Genomic DNA, 25,519 nt, shown 5'->3' on the forward strand with positions numbered 1-25,519 from the left:
CCCCACAGTACCCAAATTCCTTTATCGCCTCTGCCATGGTACAGAAGTATGGTCAAAACTTTAGCAAAGGCACCAGGGAATAAAGCAACATTGGGGGGAGATTTATCAAAACCTGTCCAGAGAAAAAGTTGAGTTGCCCATTAGATTGCTTCTTTCATTTTGCGGAGGACTTGTTAAAAATTAAAGAAGCGATCTGATTGGTTGCTATGGGCAACTCAGCAACTTTTTCTCTGGACAGGCTTTGATAAATCTCCCCCATTGTCCATCATATTTCAGAAAATTTGCTTTTAACTAAATAACTCAAACATTCAAATAAATACATATGCAGCAAACGCACGCTGGTGTATACAAGCCTGCTGGGGGTTGTAGTTGCAGCAGGATAGCACTGTGCTCATTTGCCTGCATTTCCCTTTACAAACAGCGACACCTAGAGTTACAAAATGAAAATACACTGAAGTACAGCTCTGCAGGCTCCAGGAAGCGCATACCGATAGGTAAACTGTATTACTGGGCACAGGTTGTATTACTGGGGCGCAGAGAGTAAAGAAAGGAGCTGACGGTCTAGTCCTATAGGATTTTAGCTTGATATATGGCTCGATCACCAGGCACGTCAGGGATGTATTATTCTAGAATAGTTCTCATATTAGATCATTCACACTGTTCATTCAGGGCAGCGGTGCAGAAGTTATGCAAGATTCTCCAGGACGATAGCGATACCCTGACCTCCGCCGATACAGGCCGATCCCACTGCGTATTTACCACCGCGACGTCTGAGGATTAGATAAAAATAAAAGATTATAGCCATCATTCTAAAGTGACTTTTAGAGATTAATCTGATGAAACGTACCTGAGCTCATGAGTCAGATGAGCGATGATTCGGGATCCGGAGGCGGCCAGGGGGTGTCCTAGGGCGATGGCGCCACCATTGACGTTTGTCTTCGTACGGTCCAGGCCTAAGGCTTTCTCCACTGATAAGTACTGAGCAGCAAAAGCCTCATTCACCTGTTAATGGAAAATTACCAGTATTTTAAGGCTCTCTTCACACGTCACGGCTAATTAGCGGTACAACAACTAAATTACCACATGAGTTTTTAATGAGTTTTACTGCAAATGACTGAAACCGCTGTCAAAGTTTTACTGCGATTTGCCTATTTTTACGGTAAATTTGTGGTACTGGTAGAATCAACTCTATCTTCCAAAATCCGTGAACAATTATTTGGGTGAAATCCCCAGCAGTTGACATGACGCACGTGCGACAGCTGCTCCATTCATTCTCTATGGGACTTGGGGACATTGCCAAGCGTTCAACTCTGCAATGTCCCCAAGTCCCATAGACAGCGGAAGGAGCAGTGGCCAAGCATATGCCGCACCATTCACAATTAACCTTTGTTCTTGTGTTTGCTGGGGTCCCCAGTGGTTGGACCCCTACAAATCAGCTGGTTTTCTCCTAGGGGATGACTTCTAATATTGGGACAACTTCTTTATGCTGGTCTTCAGCATTTATCTATAGACCAATAAATCTGAACCAGCTTTTACCTCCACCAAATCCATGTCCTTCACGGTCAGGCCGGCCTTCTTTAATGCTTCAGTAACGGCAGGGACAGGACCTGGAAAAAATTACATAATAGTTTAGCGTACTGTAACAGGACAATATGTCATTACAATGAAAGGTTACAAATAGAGAAAACAGACATGGTCACACATCCACAACATGCACCTTGATCTAATGCTTCTCAGCAACATTTATTAAACTAACAGGTCGTTAGTGTACTTTATGATCCTGAAGTGCAAGCCCGCTAGCCACATCACGGCCTCCTGTAAGTAGCGGGTCCCTAACGTCCCTAGCATAAAATGGCGCAGCACTGACCGGCGACCACTGAGCTTTTACATCTGCTCACATTGGTCCGGTGTTGTGTGGAATCTATTGCTGCCCTGGCACAGTGTCTGTGGGGAGGCGCAGCCCAGGGACTGGTTTAGGTGGCTTTGGGGCTGTTCTGCCAGTGGGTTGTTCCACCTGTGTGCACTGGTGTTGGGGCGGTGGTGGTCGCCGTTCAGTGCTGCGCCATTTTATGGTAGGGATGTTAGGGACCCACTACTTACAGGTGGCTGTGACGTGGCTAGTGGGTTTGCACTTCATGATCATAAAGTACACTAACGGCCTGTTAGTTTAATAAATGTTGCTGAGAAGCATTAGATCAAGGTGCATGTTGTGGATGTGCAACCATGTCTGTTTTCTCTATTTGAATTCACAATGAAAGGATACATTGACCCCTTATGCCATGGGTTGTATACAAGATAAATGGACAGACTATTGCAGTGGTCTCCAAACTGTGGACCACCAGATGTTGCAAAACAACAACTCAGCATGCCCAGACAGCTCATTGCCATACCAAGAAATAAAAAAATGTATTTATCTTCTTTGCTCTTTTTAGGATGTCCTACAGAAATTTAGGATTTTCAACATGCTATATTCATTGTGGATATTCGGCGCTCCCTTAGAAATGAATGGAAGGAGTGCCCCCTGCAGAACGCACTCCTCACTGAGAGCCAGGTCCCGCTGCGGAGATCACGGGGGCCCCCCAGCAGTCGGACCCTCCAGTGTTCAGCTACTTTCATATCCCCTATCCTGTGGATAGAGGATAAATTTGTTTAATCCGGAGTCCTCCTTTAACCCGTTAAGGACATTTTCCCATTTTCGTTTTCCTCCTCCCCTTCCAAAAATAATAGGGTTTACGTTGCTATGCAATGCACTTTTTGGTAAAAATTATCTTTATTCTGTGGGTCTATACGGTTATAAGGATAGCCAATTTATGTAGTTTTTTTTTTTAATTACTTAAAAAAAATTATAACTACATGCACCAAAATTTGTATTTTTTAAAATGGTCATCTTCTGACTCCTATAACTTATTTTTCCACATACGGGGCTATATGAGGGTCATTTTTTCCCCCGTGGTCTGTAGTTTTTATTGGTACCATCTTTGTTTTGATGGGACTTTTTGATCACTTTTTATTAATATTTTTATGGTATTTGAAGTGAACAAAAATGCACAATTTTCTTTAATTTTTTTTTTTTAAGTGTACGCCATCGACCATGCGGCTTAGCTAACCTTATATTTTAATATTTCTGACATTTACGCACATGGCGGTACCACACATGATTTTTTATTACATTATTTTATTTGAAAAAAAAATGGGAAATGGGGGGGGGGTGATTAAAACTTTTATTAGGGGAGGGGCTTATTCACATTAACTTTTTAGTTTTTGTTTGGAGCAATAGAACACAGATTGGACAGAGAGAAGGGAGGTAAGCACCCTGCCGCTGTCCTCTCAGCTGTTCGGGACATTTAGTTGCGATTGTCCTGATCAGCTCTGCTGAGCTGCCGGGATACTTCCAGGTTTCATTTTAGATGCCGCGATCAACTTTGTTTAAAGGTTTAATGCCAGGAATCGGCCCGATCGGTGATGCTGGCATTAACCCTGGGTCCTGGCTGCTGATAGCAGTAGGGACCCAACAGGTTTAAAGCATTCAACGCTTTAAACGCTGGTAACAGGACTCAGGACGTACAGGTACACCCTGAGTCCTTAAAGGGGTACTCCAGCCCTAATACATCTTATCCCCTATCCTGGATAAGATGTCTGATTGCGGGGGTCCAGCAGTTGGGGACCCCCGCAATCTGTCATTCCGCACCCACCTTTGCAAGCTTTCTGCAGCGCTGGAAGCTCCGAGTGTGCAGCATGACTACCACAGAGCCGGAGAAACGTGACGTCATAACTCCGTCCCTGTGTGACGTCATGCCCCGCCCCCTCAATGCAAGTCTATGGCAGAGGGCATGACGGCTGTGTCCTTAGTCTATGGGAGGGGGCGTGACGACTAAGGACACAGCAGTCATGCCCTCTCCCATAGACTTGCATTGAGGGGGCGGGGCGTGACATCACAATACTCCGGCCCCGTGGTTGTCACGCTGCACACTGAGCCCCGAGCGCTGCAGAGAGATTGCAAAGGTGGTTGCAAAATGACAGATTGCGGGGGTCCCCAGCGGTGGGACCCCCGTGATCAGACATCTAATGCCCTATTCTTTGGATAGGGGATAAGATGTATTAGGGTTAGGGATCGACCGATTATCAGCCAATATTCACGATTTTGGACGTTATCGGTAATTACCTTGCCGATAATCCCCCCACCGCACCGCCCCGGCCAGAGACCGCCACCGCCCCATTGCCTCCCCCATTACTGGTTTTATAATTACCTGTTCCCGGTACTTCTGGCTCCTGCGGCATCCTGTGTTACGCTGTGCGCTGCACTGCTAAAATGACGAGTGACGTCCTCAACGCGTTGTCCCGGTCAGTGCACACAGTGACAGCTCAGGAGGATGCCGCCGGAGCCAGAAGAAGCACGGACCCCAGGCCCAGGTAATTATAAAACCGGGAATGGGGGAGGCAATGGGGCAGCGGAGGCGGTGGTCTCTGGCCGGGGCGGTGCTGGGGGCGGTGGTAGGACTCAGGAGGACCCCAGGACAGGCAGGGGGAGAGAAGCAGGTGGCGGCAGCAGTCTCTGGCACCGCAAAAACCGCTGCAGTTCATTGATTTAAAGCGCCAGCTTTAAAGGAGTAGTCCAGTGGTGATTCAGTGGTGAGCAACTTATCCCCTATCCTAAGGATAGGGGATAAGTTGCAGATCGCGGGGGGTCCGACCCCTGGGGCCCCCCGCGATCTCCTGTACGGAGCCCCGACAGCCCGCTGGAAGGGGGCGTGTCGACCTCCGCACGAGGCGGCGGCCGACACGCCCCCTCAATACAACTCTATGGCAGAGCCGAAGCGCTGCCTTCGGCAATCTCCGGCTCTGCCATAGAGATGTATTGAGGGGGCGTGTCGGCCGCCGCTTCGTGCGGGGGTCGACACCCGCTATCTCGGCGGAGAGCCGGGGCCCCGTACAGAGAGATCGCAGGGGGCCCCAGCGGTCGGACCCCCCGCGATCTCAAACTTATCCCCTATCCTTAGGATAGGGGATAAGTTTTTCATCACTGGACTACCCCTTTAAATCAATTATCTGCAGCGGTGTCGCCGTGGGGATAAATAGCCGATAATTTATACTGGAATATCGGTATAAATTATCGGTTATAAGCCCTAACCTCCACAGATCGTATCGGCCCTAAAAAAAAAAAAATTGATATCGGTCGATGCCTAATTAGGGCCGGAGTACCCCTTTAAGGACTCAGGAATGGGGGCGTACCAGTACACCCTGCATCCTTAACAGGTTAAGTACTACAACAATAGCTTTTAGGCTTTACCTATGAAGCATAGTATTTTCTTACCAATGCCCATGATCTTGGGTTCACATCCGCTTGCATGGTAGGCTACAATCCTGGCCAGTGGAGTGAGCTTGTGTTTAGTGGTGGCTTCCTCACTAGCTAGAATGACAGCTCCAGCTCCATCACAGATTCCCTACAAGAAAAAGAAGGAATTGTTACTATTAGTGCTGGGCGGTATACAGGTTCATACCGAATACCAGTATGTTTTTTCTGTAAGATATACATTTTTCCTATACCGCAATACCGGTCGGGCCCTACACTCTCCCCTCCTCTTAGAATAAATTAATTATCAGCCACAGCGGCTGTCCCCACATCGGGGAACTAATCATATGTCACTCGCAGGCGCTGCGACCCCCCCCCCCCCCGTCCTCCTGTGAGCCGCCAGCACTTTAAATGAATGCGTTGCATGCCTCGGCGCTGGAAATTATTAAAGGTCATCTGTACTGATGAATTTTACATATTTCTGTGCCCGGGCTGCAAAAACAAACAAAATAAACTTTGACTCACCTTCCTATGCAGCGATGTCCCGCCTCGGCCGTTGATAGGCTGAGCGCACTGTCATGGGCCGGCTCCTTACATGACAGTGCGCTCAGCCTATCCCCGGCCGAGGCGGCACACCGCTGCAGCCGGTGATACGCTGACAGCTCTGTGACATTCCAGTCCCCAGGAAGCAGCATGAGGATCGCAGCAGAGGACCATGAGGCAGATACCGGAGCAACGGGGGGAACATAGGAAGGCGAGGCAAAGTTTATTTTGTTTATTTTTGCAGCCCGGGCACAGAAATATGTAAAATTCATCAGTACAGATGACCTTTAATAATTTACAGCGCCGAGGCACGCAACGCATTCATTTAAAGCGCTGGTGGCTCACAGGACTAGGGGAGCAGCGCCCACTTGTCACATAGGATTGGTTCCCCATCGTGGGGGGTGGATACCGTTAAATACCGTGGAACCGCATGATAGTTACTATCATGCCATAACTTACAAAAATACTGTGAAATGCATTTTGGTCATACCGCCCAGCACTAGTTACCATCATGCCAGTCTACTCCTCTTTACATAAGGCGAAAACCAGAGACAGACCCGTGCTCCAAGAGTAGGCGAGGAACTCTAGTGCTGTGTTTCCAAGCCTTCGGCTGCCCAGGTATGATGGAAGCTGTAGTCTTGCAACACCTGGAGCCACCCTGGATTGGGAACATTGCTCTAATGTCTCACAAGGAGCATAGGACACTACTACATGTGAACTCTGCAGTACAGTCCTGACCACAGAGACCAGTGTGTAACAAGGGGGTACTCTACAGAGCCTCATCTGTGTATCTACTGTTACTATCCTACCCTACTAGGTCTTCAGCAAATACAACAGAGCTCTCATTCCACGAATGATAATGACATGACTCTGACCATTATATACCAACCTATACGGCAAAGCTGAACAGTGAGCTGAAGAAAACAGGAAATGTCAGCCTGCAGGTTCTGATTCTCCTTTGTGGAGACCCAGATGATGTCCCTACATCAGCTGGGTCTCCACAAAGGAGAAACAGAACCTGCAGGGTGACATTTCCTTTTTACAGACATGCAATGCTTGCAAGGAAAAAGTACGCAAGCACCATAAGATTTGGATAATAGTGCTACATGTCCACTACTCTGGGTGCCGCCCGAATCATGTCCAATGCCGCATCATTTTTTTGTGCTCTTAAAAGGATTTATTGGAGGGATGCCCTGATACAGAAAATGGTATCGGTGCAGATACTGGACATTTGTAAGAGTAAATGTAACAAATTCCTGAAGATCACAGGGACCCCACACAGCAAGTAGACAAAGACAGTCTCTCTCCCCCCCCAAATAGGTTCCACCCATTTAAAAAAACAAAAAATAAAAAAATAAAAAAAAACTCTAACCTTCCCTACACTCTTGTGCTGAGGCCTCTTCACCATTCTCTTTGTTATCTGGAGCAGTGCAGCACCGGATGATGTCATTTCATTACGCGGCTGGTCCTGCACCACTCAGAGCAAAAGGATGTAAAGGCCTCAGAGTGGTAGCTGAGGGAAGGTGAGTGGGATCGTTATTTTCTATTGGAGGGGGCTTTATCTAATGTAGACATTTATCTAATAGGGGGATACCCTACTAGGGACTATACCTAATAGGGGGTGGGGAGTTCCATACCTAACTACTGGTGTTTTCTAGGGAATAGAGGGATTCGCTACCTACTGGGGGTTTCTACCTGTAAGCAGGAATTCCCTACCTACTGGGGGTTTCTACTTAATGGGGGGAGGCCTTGGTATCTGTAAGTACTTGAAAGAAAGTATTGGTACTTGTAATATTATATATATATATACATATACATACACACACACACACACACACTCAGAAGCCTAATGACAATATAAACTTATGCAGAAGTGTTTCGCAACAGGTGTGTCTCTTTGTTGCAAAACTACAACTCCCAGCATGCCGAGACAGCCATTGGCTGTCTGGACATGCTGGGAGTTGTAGTTTTTAACAGCCAGAGGCCCACTGGTTGGGAAATTACACTATTATGCAGTAACAAAAGAGTAATAACATGCTCCTTCTCACCGATGCATTCCCTGCAGTCACCACACCATCCTTCTTGAACACCGTGGGCAGTTTTGCCATCTGTTCCAGGGTTGTCTGGGGTCGTGGATGTTCATCCTGATCCATTTTAATTGGTCCTTTCTTTGACTTCAATTCAATAGGAGCCATCTCAGCGGTAAAGTATCCAGCGTCCTGAGCTGCACACGTCAATTACATGTTATTTTTATTACATTCTCTCTTTTGTTAATTTGTACAGAGCTCCCTCTAGTGGTAGCAATATTTAAAATTTAAAATTAAAAAGTCCAGCAAATGGCTGTCTGGGCATGCTGGGAGTTGTAGTTTTGCTACATCTGGAGATCCACAATTTGGAGACTACGTATATAGACCAAATGGTAAAATATTTCTCTCAGGAGACAAATGTTCCTGCGCCCTATAGGAGACCTGCAGTAGTGTGCATCTACTGTAGTAGGGCTGCATCTACAGTTACAAACAACTTTCGATTAAGATGAGAAATTTTGTGATATCTTATGAGAGAAAAATGCCCTTTTCTCTGAGCAGACTCTGATAAAGCCAATGAATATGGATAATCAGAAGTCCGTGGAAAGAGGAGGAGGAGCAGATGCATAGAAAAAGTAGCAGAGATCCACAGATGCTGAAGCTTCTGGTAAGTCACGGCTTTAAAAAAAATCCCAGGTGCCAGGTCACTGTCACGCCAGATTTTTGTCAGCCATTTCTAATAGGGGTTGTCCACTGATTTAAAAAAAATAAAATAAAAAAAAATAAAAAAAAAAAGTTTGTTTGACTTACCTCTCTCTCCTCCCCACGCTGATCCCCAGTTCTGCCTCTGAGCAGCGCTAGAGAGTTACGTGAGAAGTGGATGTCAGGTGACTGCCGCTGCCAATCAGGGGCCTCGCTCCGTACTCCGGAGTATTGGTCGTGACCACCGAGGCTGCAGATTAGCCGCAGCAGTCACCTAACATCTACTGCTCATATAACACCGGAGCACTGACTGGAAGCAGAACCAGGGGATCATCGTGGGAATGGTGGCAAGTTTTTTTTTTTTTAAAGTTGAGGGGACACCAATGATCGTGACACATGAGGGGAGATCAGGTGGACACTAATCATTGTGAAACAGGAAAATGAGGGGATGCTAATGACAGGAACAGAAAGGGATGAGGGGACACCAATGACTGACCACCATTGCCAATCCTTGTAGTAAGTGTTCTCTATCTCACATGCACTGAAGCAGCAGTATGGCAGCAGTGTATTCACCCATAATTCCTGAACTTTAACTTGAAAGGAGCAAAAACTCACCGGCTTTGCACCTCTGCTGAGTCTGGAAGGAATATTTATCACAATCCTCTCTGGAGATGCCATATTTTTCTGCCAGATTCTCGGCTGTGATGGCCATGGGGGTCTTTATCATAGAGTCTGTGAGCCCGGCCCACAGGGTGTCTTCCATCTGAAGTGAAGCAATGGCCGATATCAGTAATTGGTAAACTATGCAATGGGCAGTAATAGTGCAAGTTCTGTGCGGATGAGCAGATTGTCAGTTTCCCTTTAAAAGACAAATGCAGTGATAAACTTATCCCCTATCTGCTGTGACCGCCCCCCCCCCCCCCCCCCCGCGATCTCCCGCTGTGCGCAGGCTAATGTGTATGTTGTTGTCAAGCTCACTGAGCTCAATGGACATGCCCCCCCCCCCCCATACAGCTCTGTGGAAGAGGTGGGGAGGCACAAACGCAGCATCCCCGCCTCTCCCATAGAGCTACACAGAGGGGGCACATCGGCCGGGCCGTAATGCTGCGGTTGGCACGCCTCCTGCACGGGTGAGCTGGGGCACCGTGCAGGAGATAGAGGGGGTCCCAGTGTTCAGACCCCCTGCGATCAGACACTTATCCCCTATCCTGTGGATAAGGGATAACTTTATTTTACTGCAGATTTCCTTTAAGGGTTTAAGCAATTGCTGCTCCTCACAAGGCACGATCCAGTAGAATCTGGTAGATCTGTAATGTCCAGCTGGTTTGGAGGGGCCGTAATGCTCACATTAAGTTGGAGACTCTGCAGAGGGGTAACAATGATGGGGGAATGGCACTCCCCAAACCTTGGGTATATTTTCTATCCTCTCAATTACCCCCTGTTGGTGGTCCAAATATTTGTATTTTTATTTAAAAAAATAATAATAATCTGTCTGCCCAATTTGGACCCTTTAGACAACTAACTCTCTCCTAACCTGGGAAAACAGCTCAAGGGAAGAACATTTCCAAGCACAGAGGAGGCCCCATTAGCTGTAGATGGCAACTTGTATTACAACTAGAGATGAGCGAACTTCCAGTAATTCGATTCGTCACGAACTTCTCAGCTCGGTGGTTGCTGACTTTAGCCTGCATAAATTAGTTCAGCTTTCAGGCGCTCTGGTGGGCTGGAGACTCTTTCCTAGGAATGTATCCACCTTTTCCAGCCCAACGGAGCACCTGAAAGCTGAACTAATTTATGCAGGATAAAGTCAGCAACCGCCGAGCCGAGAAGTTAGGGACGAATCGAATTACTGCAAGTTCGCTCATCTCTAATTACAACCAATGGGTTCCAACAAGTCATTACTGTGAGGGGCTCAGGAATCTCCATATAGCGCCACAAAGTATGTTTCTGCTAGCAATGAAAATTAATAAAATGTTTTTTCACCTTAATATCGGCTCCCAATTTGGTACCAAAGCGAATGTTGCGCACGGCATATGGGGCTTGGCTCATGCTCTCTGATCCTCCGCACAACACGATTTCTGACTCCCTTAGGGCAATTTCCTAGGTAACGGGGAAAAAAAAAAAAAAAAAAAAAAACAACAACATACCAGTGGTTTGTCAGAAATGGCATCAACAAGTGAAGACAATAAGTATCTGGTGACACTAAGAAAAATACGTTGAATCCTATACAAACATTTAAAGAAGTTATCTCAAAAAAAGTCTCAATATAAAACATTATTCCCTATCCACCTGATAAGAGATAATAACTGATGGGATCATCCGCCGAGACCATCACTGATCACAAGTTTGGAGGTCCCTTCTCCATTGCTATGAGACTTCCCAACATAACAGATCAGACCTCAGTAATGTTCAGAAGGCCCAGAGAGAATCCCAACAGCTAGTTATGGTCTCTACCGTGCAGGGGGGAACTTTTAATCTTGGGATAAAACCTTTAAAAGGAAGGAAAAAGGTTTACACCATCAGTGATGAAAGATATGGTGAGGCCCAAACTACTTTGTAACACCTGGTGAGACAAAAATGGTGCCTTTAGAAACATTTGTACATACACTTACTGGCCACTTTATTATTAGGTACACCTAGCTAGTACTGGGTTGGACTCTCCCTCCCCCACCCCCCCCCCTTTTGCCCTAATTCTTTGCGGCATACTTTCTACACAGTGCTGAAAACATTCCTCCGAAATTTCGCTCCATATGGACATGACGACATCACACAATTCCCCCATATAGACATGACGACATCACACAATTCCCCCATATAGACATGACGACATCACACAGTTCCCCCATATAGACATGACGACATCACACAGTTCCTCCATATAGACATGACGACATCACACAGTTCCCCCATATAGACATGACGACATCACACAGTTCCTCCATATGGACATGACGACATCACACAGTTCCTCCATACGGACATGACGACATCACACAGTTCCTCCATACGGACATGATGACATCACACAGTTCCTCCATATAGACATGACGACATCACACAGTTCCTCCATATGGACATGACGACATCACACAGTTCCCCCATATGGACATGACGACATCACACAATTCCCCCATATGGACATGACGACATCACACAATTCCCCCATATAGACATGACGACATCACACAATTCCCCCATATAGACATGACGACATCACACAGTTCCTCCATATGGACATGACGACATCACACAGTTCCTCCATACGGACATGACGACATCACACAGTTCCTCCATACGGACATGATGACATCACACAGTTCCTCCATATAGACATGACGACATCACACAGTTCCTCCATATGGACATGACGACATCACACAGTTCCCCCATATGGACATGACGACATCACACAATTCCCCCATATGGACATGACGACATCACACAATTCCCCCATATAGACATGACGACATCACACAGTTCGTCCATATAGACATGATGACATCATACAGTTCCTCCATATGGACATGATGACATCACACAGTTCCCCCATATGGACATGACGACATCACACAATTCCCCCATATAGACATGACGACATCACACAGTTCCTCCATATGGACATGACGACATCACACAATTCCCCCATATAGACATGACGACATCACACAGTTCCTCCATATGGACATGACGACATCACACAGTTCCTCCATACGGACATGACGACATCACACAGTTCCTCCATACGGACATGACGACATCACACAGTTCCTCCATACGGACATGATGACATCACACAGTTCCTCCATATAGACATGACGACATCACACAGTTCCTCCATATGGACATGACGACATCACACAGTTCCCCCATATGGACATGACGACATCACACAATTCCCCCATATGGACATGACGACATCACACAATTCCCCCATATAGACATGATGACATCACACAGTTCCTCCATATGGACATGATGACATCACACAGTCCCTCCATATGGACATGACGACATCACACAGTTCCTCTATACGGACATGACGACATCACACAGTTCCTCCATATAGACATGATGACATCACACAGTTCCTCCATATGGACATGATGACATCACACAGTTCCTCCATATGGACATGATGACATCACACAGTTCCTCCATATAGACATGATGACATCACACAGTTCCTCCATATAGACATGATGACATCACACAATTCCTCCATATAGACATGATGACATCACACAGTTCCTCCATAAGGACATGACGACATCACACAATTCCTCCATATAGAAATGACGACATCACACAGTTCCTCCATAAGGACATGATGACATCACACAGTTCCTCCATATGGACATGATGACATCACACAGTTCCTCCAGATTTGTCAGCTGTACATCCATGATGAGAATCTCCGGTTCCACCACATCCCATCGGTGATCTATTGGATGAGATCTGGTGACTGTGGAGGCCATTGGAGTCATGTGACCTCATTGTCCTGTATGAGATGATGTCATGTGACATTATCCTGCTGAAAGTATCATCAGAAGATGGGTCCACTGTGGTCAAAGGACATGGTCAGTAAGAATACTCAGGTAGGCTGTGGTGTTACTTTATACCATGATCAAATGGTACTAAAGGGGCCCAAAGTGCCCAGAAAATGTCCTCCATACCATTACACCACCAGCCGGGACCGCTGATACAAGGCAGGATGGATCCATGCTTTATGTTGTTTACACTCAATTCTGATGGTCTAAAAGGAGACTCAGGCAACATTCTCCTAGGCTTCCATTGTCCAAATGTGGTGACTTGTGTGAACTGCAGTCTCATTTTCCTGTTCTTTGCTGACAGGAGTGGTCCCCACTGTGGTCTTCTGCTGCTGTAACCCATTCAAGGATGGACATGTTGTACATTCAGAGATGGTATTCTGCATACTTTGGTTCTACCCAGTGGTTATTGGAGTTTTTGTCATCTTAAACCAGTCTGTCCATTCTCCTCTGACACCAACAAAGCATTTTTTTCGTTCAAACATCTGCCAATCACTGGATATTTACTCTTTTTCAGACCATTCTCTGTAAACCCTCGAGATACTGTAGTTGTGCATGAATTCCAGATCAGCAGTTTCTAAAATAATCAGGCCAACCCTTCTAGCACCAACAACCATGCCACGTTCACAGTCACTTAAATCCTCTGTACTTAAAGGGGTACTCTGGTGGAAATTTTTTTTTTTATTCAACTGGTGCCAGAAAGTTACAGATTGATAAGTTACTTCTATTTAAAAATCTGAATCCTTCCAGTACTTATTAGCTGCTGTATGCTCCACAGGAAGTGCTTTTCTTTTTTAATTTGTTTTCTGTCTGACCACAGTGCTCTCTGCTGACACCTCTGTCATGTCAGGAACTGTCCAGAGCAGGAGAGGTTTGCTCTGGGATTTGCTTCTGATCTGGACAGTTCCTGACAGGCAGAGAGCACTGTGGTCAGCCTGGAGAGAACTACACAACTTCCTCTGTAGAATACATCAGCTGATAAGTACTGGAAGGATTAAGATTTTTTTTAATAGAAATCATTTACAAATCTGTTTAACTTTCTGGGACCAGTTGCTTAAAGGGGTACTCCAGTGGAATTTTTTTTAAATCAAGTTGTCTTGACCATGTCTCCATGCCGAAATGTATTAAGTTGCTGACATGTGATTGACTGATTAGCTACCTGTGTTAAGCAAATGAACAGGTGTACCTAATAAAGTAGCCAGTGTCTGTGCATGAATAAAAAGAGGTTGGAATGTTGACAAGATGATTAAAATGATTCTGACTGCCGATCAATATATATTAACCCCTTAAGGACTCAGGGTTTTTCCATTTTTGCACTTTTGTTTTTTCCTCCTTACCTTTTAAAAATCATAACCCTTTAAATTTTCCAGCTAAAAATCCATATTATGGCTTATTTTTTGCGTCGCCAATTCTACTTTGCAGTGACATTAGTCATTTTACCCAAAAATGCACGGTGAAACGGAAAAAAAAAATCATTGTGCGACAAAATTAAAAAAAAACGCCATTTTGTAACTTTTGGGGGCTTCCGTTTCTACGCAGTGCATATTTCGGTAAAAATTACACCTTATTATTCTGTAGGTCCATACGGTTAAAATGATACCCTACTTATATAGGTTTGATTTTGTCGCACTTCTGGAAAAAATCATAACTACATGCAGGAAAATTTATATGTTTAAAAATGTAATCTTCTGACCCCTATAACTTTTTTATTTTTCCACGTACAGGGCGGTATGAGGACTCATTTTTTGCGCCGTGAACTGAAGTTTTTATCGATATGATTTTGGTTCTGATCGGACTTTTTGATCACTTTTTATTCATTTTTTAATGGTATAAAAAGTGACCAAAATACGCTTTTTTGGACTTTGGAATTTTTTTGCGCGTACGCCATTGACCGTGCGGTTTAATTAATGATATATTTTTATAGTTCGGACATTTACGCACGCGGCGATACCACATATGTTATTTTTTTTCTTTTTTTACATTGTTTTATTTTTTTTTATGGGAAAAGGGGGGTGATTCAAACTTTTATTAGGGAAGGGGTTAAATGACCTTTATTAACACTTTTTTTTTACATTTTTTTTGCAGTGTTATAGGTCCCATAGGGACCTATAACCCTTCACACACTTAACTCTCATCCTGATCACAGGCGTGTATTAACACGCCTGTGATCAGTGTTATCGGCGCACGACTGCTCCTGCCTGGATCTCAGGCACGGAGCAGTCATTCGTCGATCGGACACCGAGGAGGCAGGTAAGGGCCCTCCCGGTGTCCGGTCAGCTGTTCGGGACGCCGCGATTTCACCGCGGCGGTCCCGAACAGCCCGACTGAGCAGCCGGGTCACTTTCAGTTTCACTTTAGGCGATCGGCGATGTTTGGTATTAGCCGCGGGTCCCGGCCGTTGATGAGCGCCGGGACCGACGCGATATGATGCGGGATCGCGGCGCGATCCCGCTTCATATCGCGGGAGCCGACGCAGGACGTAAATATACGTCCTGCGTCGTTAAGGGGTTAATACTTATATATCTATATACCATTTCTAATGCTGAAAAAAAAAAAATATATTTGTTACCTACTCTTAACCTATATATCCATCTTGCTATCTGCTTGTGACTAAGAAAAAGACCTTGGGATGAAGCCAGAAGGACCAAGATGAGACATCAGAAGACAAAATATTTAAAGATACAGATTGTATAGAAGGACAAGGATCTGGGATTTTCCACTATGAGAGCGAGAGAGCTGCATAAATGAACTTTGGCCAGGAAAGAAATAGATGCTTAAATATGCTAATATATACAGACACAAAACTCAAATGACCAATCAAAATATAACACAATGATTTGACGTCATAACTAAACCTCCCTTTTTTTGTCAAATGTAAAAACAATGTACTGCCGTGTAATAAACAGAACTCCTTGGGGGCAGCTCCTTAGCCAGTATGCTGAGAAGGAGATATTATACCAAAATGCTGTCTGGTGTATATTTCTTGTGTCGACACTCAGCAATATACAGCAGCAGTCACTCACATTTTAAAGGCCTCATCCGCACCCATCCTTGACAATATAAAGATAACTCCATTCCACAAGTCTTGTTATGATCCTATGGCCAGTGCAGCTGCACCTTTTCAGGTTCGCTTCTGTGAATAAGCAAGTGTTTCCCAACCAGGGTACCTTCAGCTGTTGCAAAACTACAACTCCCAGCATGCCCGGACAGCCTTGGGCTGTTCGGGCATACTGGGAGTTGTAGTTTAGCAACAGCTGGAGGCACCCTGGTTTGGAAATACTGGAATAAGCACTAGCCCATTTGAAAGCCATTTCCTTACCTGACACCCATTGACAATGGACTGGAAACCAGAACCACAAAGCCTGTTGACCGTCAGAGCTGGGACAGGTACAGGGATTCCTGAGCGGAGGGCGACATGTCGGGTCAGGTATATGGCGTCGGTGGCTGTCTGCATAATAAAACACAATAGAAACATTACCTATACTGATCATACAGTCCAAAATAGGGGGAGAGATTCATCAAGGCCTGTGCAGAGGAAAAGTTGACCAGTTGCCCATAGCAACCAATCAGATTGCTTCTTTCATTTTCTAGAGGCCTTTTCAAAAATGAAAGAAGTGATCTGATTGGTTGCTATGGGCAACCGGTCAACTTTTCCTCTGCACAGATTTTGATGAATCTCCCAAAATCCTAAAAATACAGAATTAGATGATAAAAAAAGAAACAATTAGTACTGTAATAAAGAGGAGAGTATGATAGAGCTGTCCATAGAGAGTACAGACTATAGCCACATACCTGAGCCACATTGCCGAATACAACACTGTCCACGGTGTCCGGAGCCACATTCCCAGCAGCCAGAGCAGCTCTTGCGGCTATTTCCCCCAAGTCTGTTGCAGTGTGGTCTTTTAGCGCTCCGCCGTAAGTGCCAAACGGAGTTCTTTTGGCCGCAACAATAAAAACACCTAGAAATAATAAGCAATGCAACATTAAAGGGATATTCCTATGAAAAACTATTGTTTTCATATCAACTGACTCCAGAAAGTTAAACAAATAAACTACTTCTATAAAAAAAAAAAAAAAAAAATCTTAATCCTACCAGTACTTAGCTGCTGAAGTGGAGTTGCTCTTTTCTGTCTGACCACAGTGCTCTCTGCTGACAACTGTCTGTCTGTCTCAGGAACTGTCCAGAGCAGGAGAGGTTTGCTATGGGGATTTTCTCCTACTCTGGACAGTTTGAGACAGACAAAGGTGTCAACAGAGAGCACTGTGGTCAGACAGAAAACAATAACAACTCAACTTCAGGAGCTGATAAGTACTGGTAGGATTAAGATTTTTTAATAGAAGTCATTTACAAAATCTATATAACTTTCTGGAGGGAGACAGTTGATAAATTAAAAAGGCATTTAATTTTTCATATCAACTGTCTCCAGAAAGTTTTACAGATTTGTAAATTACTTCTATAAAAAAAAAAATCTTAATCCTACCAGTACTTATTAGCTACTGAAGTTGAGTTGTTGTTTTCTGTCTGACCACAGTGCTCTCTGTTGACACCTCTGTCTGTCTCAGAAACTGTCCAGAGTAGGAGAAAATCCCTATAGGAAACATCGCCTGCTCTGGACAGTTCCTGATACAGACAGAGGTGTCAGCAGAGAGCACTGTGGTCAGACAGAAAAGAACAACTCCACTTCAGCAGCTGGTAAGTACTGGTAGGATTAAGATTTTTTAATAGAAGTAATTCACAAATCTGTATAACTTTCTGGAGGAGACAGTTGATATGAAAAATTAAATGCCTTTTTAATTAATTAATTTATTTTTTCAAAGAAAGCTACAACTCCCAGCATGCACTGTCTAGGATGTGAAAATCACAAGTGACGGATCAATGTTCGGATTTGGTAATCTTAAAATGTGGAAGCTCAGCACAGCAGCACAGTGTATTTCAGGAGAGAAACCTCCTAATCTAGTGCCATGTGTTGTATTTTTGTGGAGGGACAAGACTTTATATAACAGGGACAAGTGGGAGGACTCAGTAGCCTTTATGTGGTCCCCAGCAGCACAGAGTGTTTCAGGAGATAAGTGAAGTTGTAGGTGGCTGTGACTGGGGGGCATTTATTACGAGATATAGGAAGGTTCTATCTGACGGGCTGCTTTATAACATAATCCCATTACATTTATACCTGGTGCAGGGTCTGGGGGCAAAATACGGGATTTATCTTTAGTGTATTCAGGACCCCTGAGGCTGGGTTCGCATCACGTTTTTGCCATACTGTTGTTTTCTATCAGTTTTCTAAAGAAAACCGTATGGCAAAAAAAAAACAGATGGAACAGTATGGGAAAAAGTAAACCATATGCGTTTTTAAACCGTATACTGTTTTTAAAAGTGCATACAGTTCCGTCCGTTTTTATTTAAAAAAATAAAAAATTTATATACGTTTTTGAAAATGTTGTCCATTTTTAATGGGAGGGATGTTGGGTGGGGACTTTAGGCTGCAAATGCGCATGTGCAACGTAAAAAAAACGTATACGGTTACCCGTATGGAACTGTATACATGTGCTTTTCCCATTGACGTCAATGTTAAAAAAAAAAAAAGTATGCGGTTGCTGTCCGGTTTTTAAAGGGGTACTCCGGCGCTAAGACATCTTATCTTCTATCCAAAGGATAGGGGATAAGATGCCTGATCGCGGAGGTCCCACTGCTGGGGACCCCGTGATCTTGCACGCAGCACCCCGTTTGTAATCAGTCCCCGGAGCACGTTCGCTCCGGGTCTGATTAGTGGCGAACATGGGGGCCGGAGCAATGTGATGTCACGCCCCCGCCCCCATGTGATGTCATGCTCCGCCCCCTCAATGCAAGCCTATGGGAGGGGGTGGAGCATGTTGTCACACGGGGGCGGGGGCATGACGTCACAATGCTCTGGCCCCCGTGATCGCCACTAATCAGACCCGGAGCGAACGTGGTGCTGCGTGCAAGATCCCCAGTGGCGGGACCTCCGCGATCAGGCATGTTATCTCCTATCCTTTGGATAGGGGATAAGATGTCTTAGCGCCGGAGTACCCCTTTAAACCGTAGACAAAACCGTGGTCAACTACGGTTTTGAGTACGGGAGAAAACCGTATTGCAAGCAAACCGTACGCAACGGTTGCATACGTTTTTTTAATTATTTGTCTATGTATACGATTTTCAATACGGTTCCATACGTTTTCAATTATGAAAACGTATACGGGAAACGTACTTGAAAAACGTGGTGTGAACCCAGCCTGAGACATGTTCCTTGCAGAGTCATAGAGGGAGATTTATCAAAACCTGTCCAGAGGAAAAGTTGCCCAGTTGCCCATAGCAACCAATCAGATCGCTTCTTTCGTTTTGCACAGGCCTTTTCAAAAATGAAAGAAGCGATCTGATTGGTTGCTATGGGCAACTCAGCAACTTTTCCTCTGGACAGATGTGGATAAATCTCCCCATAGCCCTTACACCAGGGTTTTCCAACCAAGGTGTCTCCAGCTGTTGCAAAACTACAACTCCCAGAATGCTCGGACAGCCAACGGCTGTCCGGGCATGCTGGGAGTTGTAGTTTTGCAACAGCTAGAGGCACCCTGGTTGGGAAACGCTGTCTTACACAGAGAGTATTTCAGCGGAAGCATTATCAGTGGTATAACCTTTGGAACAGTAATGTAGGAGAATGGTCTCTGACCACGATAACAAATTAACCTGCGTCAGGTGCCCGGCTGCCCTCAGAAGAGATAATAAAGGGGTTATTCAGGAAAAGAAAACCAGCAGCACTCTTTTCCTCAGGTTGTATGTGGTATTACAGCTTTGCTATATTCACTTCCATAGAACTGAGATGCAATACCAAACCCAACCTGAAAAAGAGGAGTGGCACAATAGAGTAGCTCTATTTTCAAATCCTGGGTGAACATGTAGGCATTTTATATTCCCCTTGTGCAGAGGTCTCTATACTGTTGACCTCCAGCTGTTGCAAAACTACCACTCCCAGCATGCCAGTGAATGATGGTGGGGCCTAAGGGTACGTTCACACGAGCTGATTTTTTTTTGCGGGTTTTCCGCTGTGTATTTGAAAGTGGGCGGGCTCTTCTCAGCTGTCCGCAGAAGATTTTCCACGGTGGAATTTACGCTGCGGAAAATCCGCCGCAGTCCCTACTGACTTCAATGGGGCTTGCGGCAGATTTTCCGCAGCGTAAATTCCGCCGCAGAAAATCTGCGGACAGCCGAGAAGAGCCCGCCCACTTTCAAATACGCAGCGGAAAACCCGCAAAAAAAGTCAGCTCGTGTGAACGTACCCTAAGATCAGCTTTTATCACTGGAGAACACTAAAAGCACCCCTACATTCCGCCCTGAAGGGTTGTAGTATCGAACAGCATTAAAGGGGTTATCCAGGATTTTTTTTTATAATATATATATATATATATATATATATCACAACTGCCTCCAGAAAGTTAAACAGATTTGTAAATTACTGCTATTAAAAAATCTTAATCCTTTCAGTACTTATGAGCTTCTGAAGTTTAGGTTGTTCATTCTGTCTAAGTGCTCTCTGATGACACCTGTCTCGGGAAACACCCAGTTTAGAAGAGGTTTGCTATGGGGATTTGCTTCTAAACTGGGCGTTTCCCGAGACACATGTCATTAGAGATTACTTAGACAAAAGAACAACCTAAACTTCAGAAGCTCATAAGTACTGAAAGGATTAAGATTTTTTAATAGAAGTAATTTACAAATCTGTTTAACTTTCTGGAACCAGTTGATATATATAAAAAAAAGTTTTTTTCTGGAATACCCCTTTAAAGTCTATAAGAAATCATGCAATACTGCATCATTTTGAGTCACCTAAAGTAGTAGAGGTAACAGTTTGCTACAATTGTATCCAGTCCAGACAATGCTCTGTGAGCTCCAAAAATAAGAAGCACTAATCTCTCCAGTCCCCAAAATTCCGGCCAGAGATTCCGAATGCTAGGACACAGCGGACATTGTCGGTCCCCATGGACGACAATGTATGGCACCTAAACAATGACCAAGATCTTTCTTTCGGCTGTGGAATTTTAGCCCCACTGGAATTCCGTAGGGTGCACAGTGCAGTGGAATCCTATTGAAAACAATGGGACTGGCTGCACCAGGATTTCCGTGCGCAATTCCTAAGCAGAATTACGCTCAAACATGCTGTAGTGTGAACCTGGCCTAAGATTTTCCTTTATACATTTCCTTCTGGATCCTTTTGGGATCCACTCCGGCCTTTGGCTAATTTTTTGCTGCAGAAAATCTCTCATGTGCTCCCAGCCTTTTGGCTAAGTTTCTACTTGGTTTTTTGTCCTGTGCTTTTTGGTTTGAAAAAAAAACACAAGAAAAAACACCAGTGCAATTTCCTGAGTCTGGCGTTTTTTCATTTGTGTGGAAATTGCATTTTTGGCCCCTCTGACGTTTTTTTTTTGGTACCCATAATTTGTTGGGTACCAAAAAAAATAAAAAATAAATAAAAAAAAGGATGCAGTAGTGATGGAAAAAAATATTTTGTAACAAATTTTTTTTTTTTAACCGAAATTTTAATACATTTTTAAGAAGGTGTTTGTTTCATTTTTATTTTTTAGGTAGTACTACTACTCCCATCATGGAGCACACTCTGTTCCATGTTGGGAATAGTAGTACCTGCAGTTAAAGGGGTATTCCAGGAAAAAATTTTTTATATATATATCAACTGGCTCCAGAAAGTTAAACAGAATTGTAAATTACTTCTATTAAAAAAATCTTAATCCTACCAGTACTTATCAGCTGCTGAAGTTGAGTTGTTGTTTTCTGTCTGACCACAGTGCTCTCTGTTGACACCTCTGTCTGTCTCAAACTGTCCAGAGTAGGAGAAAATCCCCATAGGAAACATCTCCTTCTCTGGACAGTTCCTGAGACAGACAGAGGTGTCAGCAGAGAGCACTGTGGTCAGACAGAAGAGAACAACTAAACTTCAGCAGCTGATAAGTACTGTTAGGATTAAAGGAGTACTCCAGCGCATACTTTTTTTCCTTTTATCCCGTCCGGGCTGCAAAATAAAAGAAAACACACTTTCTCTTACCGGCCAACGAGCCCCCGGAGCTCCGGTACAGGCGTTCGGTCCCCGGGCTGTATTCTTCTTACTTCCTGTTAGCCCGGCACGTCACACTGACCGCAGCGATGTCCCGCCTTGGCTGGTGATAGGCTGAAGCTCCATGTGACGTGCCGGGCTAACAGGAAGTAAGAAGAATACAGCCCGGGGACCGAATGCCTGTACCGGAGCTCCGGGGGCTCGTTGGCCGGTAAGAGAAAGTGTGTTTTCTTTTATTTTGCAGCCCGGACGGGATAAAAGAAAAAAGTGCGTGCCGGAGTACTCCTTTAAGATATATATTTTTTTTAATAGAAGTAATTTACAAGTCTGTTTAAAGTAAAATTGGTGGCGAAAAAAAAAAAACAAGCCCTCATTATTATTATTATTTTTAACCCCTTAAGGACACATGACGTACTGGAACGTCGTGTCCACTTCCAATCTGTAACGCGGGGCCACGACGTGGCTCCGCGTCATAGCGGGTCGGGCTCGGCCGGGACCCGTGGCTAATAGCGCGCAGCATTGATCGCGGTGCCGCGCTATTATCCCTTTAGACGCGGCGTTCAACTTTGAACGCCGCGTCTAAAGTGAAAGCTGCCGGTTAGCTCAGTGGGCTGTTTGGGATAGCCACGGTGAAATCGCGGCATCCCGAACAGCAGGAGGGTCCCTACCTGCCTCTTCGCTGTCCGATCGCCGAATGACTGCTCAGTGCCTGAGATCCAGGCATGAGCAGTCAAGCGGCAGAATCATTGATCACTGGTTTCCTATGAGAAACCAGTGATCAATGATAAAGATCAGTGTGTGCAGTGTTATAGGTCCTATGGGATAACAATGATCAGTATAAGAGATCAGTGTGTGCAGTGTTATAGGTCCCTATGGGAGCTATAACACTGCAAAAAAAAAATTAAAAAAAATAAAAATAAAAAGGAAAAAAATATAGTGAAAAGATCATTTAACCCCTTCCCTATTAAAAGTTTGAATCACCCCCTTTTCCCATAAAAAAAAAAACCAGTGTAAATAAAAACAAACATATATGGTATCGCCGCGTGCGGAAATGTCCGAATTATAAAAATATATCATTAATTAAACCGCACGGTCAATGGCGTGCGCGCAAAAAAATTCCAAAGTCCAAAATAGTGCATTTTGTCACTTTTTATATCATGAAAAAATGAATAAAAATCGATCAATAAGTCCTATCAATGCAAAAATGGTACCGTTAAAAACTTCAGATCACGGCGCAAAAAAATTAGCCCTCATACCGCCCCATACACGGATAATTAAAAAAGTTATAGGGATCAGAAGATGACAATTTTAAAACGTATTAATTTTCCTGCATGAAGTTATGATTTTTTCCAGAAGTCCGACAAAATCAAACCTATATAAATAGGGTATCATTTTAATCGTATGGACCTACAGAATAAAGAGAAGGTGTCATTTTTACCGAAATATGTACTACGTACAAACGGAAGCCCCAAAAGTTACAAAACGGCGTTTTTTTTTCTATTTTGTCGAACAATGATTTTTTTTCCATTTCACCGTAGATTTTTGGGCAAAATGACTGACGTCATTACAAAGTAGAATTGGTGGCGCAAAAAATAAGCCATCATATGGATATTTAGGTGCAAAATTGAAAGAGTTATGATTTTTTAAAGGCAAGGAGCAAAAAACGAAAATGCAAAAACAGAAAAAAAAACCCGGTCCTTAAGGGGTTAAGAGTTATGATTTTTAGAAGGCGAGAAGGAAAAAAAAAATAAAAATAAAAAAAAAAGTGTAAAAATGAAAAACCCAGAGTCCTTAAGGGGTTAACCATGTGATTGCCGGATGATGATTTACTACAAAACGTATTGTTGCTGCAGCATATTAATGGGGGTTATGCAGGATTAGTAAAGAAGATAGATTTCTTTCAGAAACAGCGCCACACCTGCCCCCCCCCCCCACCAGGTTGTGTGTGGTATTACAACTCAGTAGCATTCCTTTAAATGGAACTGACCTGTAATGCCACATACAACCTAAAGGACAAGAATGGCGCTGTTTCAGGAAGAAAGCAAATCTAAACTTTTTCTAATCCTGAGAAACCCATCGGCACCTGGTGCCTGCAACATATAAGGGTCAATTAGGGAAGCCCCCTTCCTCAAATCCAAAGTTTCCCACCCAGTGTGGCTCCAGCTGTTGTAAAACTACAACTCCCAGCATGCCCGGACAGCCTTCGGCTGTCCGGGCATGCTGGGAGTTGTAGTTTTACAACAGCTGGATGCACAGAGGTTGGGAAACAGCACTAGACCATCCAGTATAAGAGCGGGGCACTCACCTCTGAGCAGAGCCATGCTAGCAGCGCGTTCACACTAAGGTCAGCAAGAGCGCGGCCTGGTCTCCTTCACAGCTCCTGTCCTCAGCCCCGCCCGACTACAAACCACGCCCTATTACTACTTTAAATTGAAAGCCGCGCCCCTAAGGCGGTACAAACCACGCCTCTTGAGACGCAGGGTGTCGATCAACTTCAAGCCACGCCTCCTTTAGTACTCATCGCCCAGCCTGACTCCAAACCGCGCCCCCGTTCGTCCCACTCAAATTCTTGCTTATCCTAAAGCCACGCCCATTCTCATAATAGCCCCGCCTTCTGCCGTCACCTTTCCCCTAGTTCCGCCCTGTCACGTGTTCCATGAATGACACAGCCCGCGGAGAGTGACAGCTCAGATCCTGCTAGTAACATGCTGGGCGTTGTAGTTAACAAGGCTGCTGCTGCTGAAACTGCTGCAAAGAGAAGTGGAGCCGTTGCCCATAGCAACCATTTCATATGTCATACCCCATTCCTGCCGCACTTCGTTTTTTCCTCTTTGCATCGATTGTACTTTGTAATGAGGCGCAACCGAAAAAAACAAACGTTATTTTGTGGGGAAAGGAAAAAGAAAACGCAATTTTGGAGGTTTTTCGTTTTTTTTTTTACGCGGTGCGCTTTACGGTAAAAATGACATGTTCTGTAGGTCAATACGATCCCCATGTTTACATGCTTTATTGTTATTGTACCGTATTTATCGGCGTATAACGCGCACCCTAATTTTAAAGGACATCTGCAGCGTTACAAACACTTATCCCCTATCCTCAAGATAGCGGGGGTCCGAACGCTGGGGCCCCCTGTGATCTCCTGTAGGGAGCCGCGGCTCTCCCGTGCAGGGGGCGTGCCAGCCGCAGCATGACGTTGTAGCCGGCACGCCTCCTCCATACATCTCTATGGGAGAGGTGGGGAGGCTGCATTCGTGCCTCCCCGCATCCCCCATAGAACTGTATGGGGACGGGGAGGAGACGGGGCGTCACCGTCGACCTCTAGGTCGACGCTAC

General features: G+C 44.8%; 1 protein-coding gene across 2 annotated transcripts; it reads right to left on the minus strand.

Moving 5' to 3' along the window:
• LOC130294328 (3-ketoacyl-CoA thiolase, mitochondrial-like) lies at nt 1-25,038 on the minus strand. 2 transcript variants are annotated; one of them, XM_056543950.1, is made up of 10 exons: nt 24,987-25,038; nt 16,899-17,065; nt 16,426-16,554; nt 10,543-10,659; nt 9,175-9,322; nt 7,882-8,057; nt 5,312-5,441; nt 1,537-1,607; nt 848-1,002; nt 1-770 (listed from the first exon to the last, which is right to left on the minus strand). In XM_056543950.1, exons 1-10 carry the CDS (start codon nt 25,021-25,023, stop codon nt 686-688), a joined length of 1,215 nt encoding a protein of 404 aa, XP_056399925.1. In that variant the 5' UTR covers nt 25,024-25,038; the 3' UTR covers nt 1-685. The 2 variants fall into 2 exon arrangements, with proteins under 2 accessions (XP_056399925.1, XP_056399929.1); XM_056543954.1 differs by lacking the exon at nt 24,987-25,038 and adding an exon at nt 24,492-24,645.
• Nucleotides 25,039-25,519: the final 481 nt, after the last annotated feature.

This window comes from Hyla sarda, chromosome 1, assembly GCF_029499605.1.
Source record: "Hyla sarda isolate aHylSar1 chromosome 1, aHylSar1.hap1, whole genome shotgun sequence".
Classification (NCBI taxonomy): Eukaryota; Metazoa; Chordata; class Amphibia; order Anura; family Hylidae; genus Hyla; species Hyla sarda.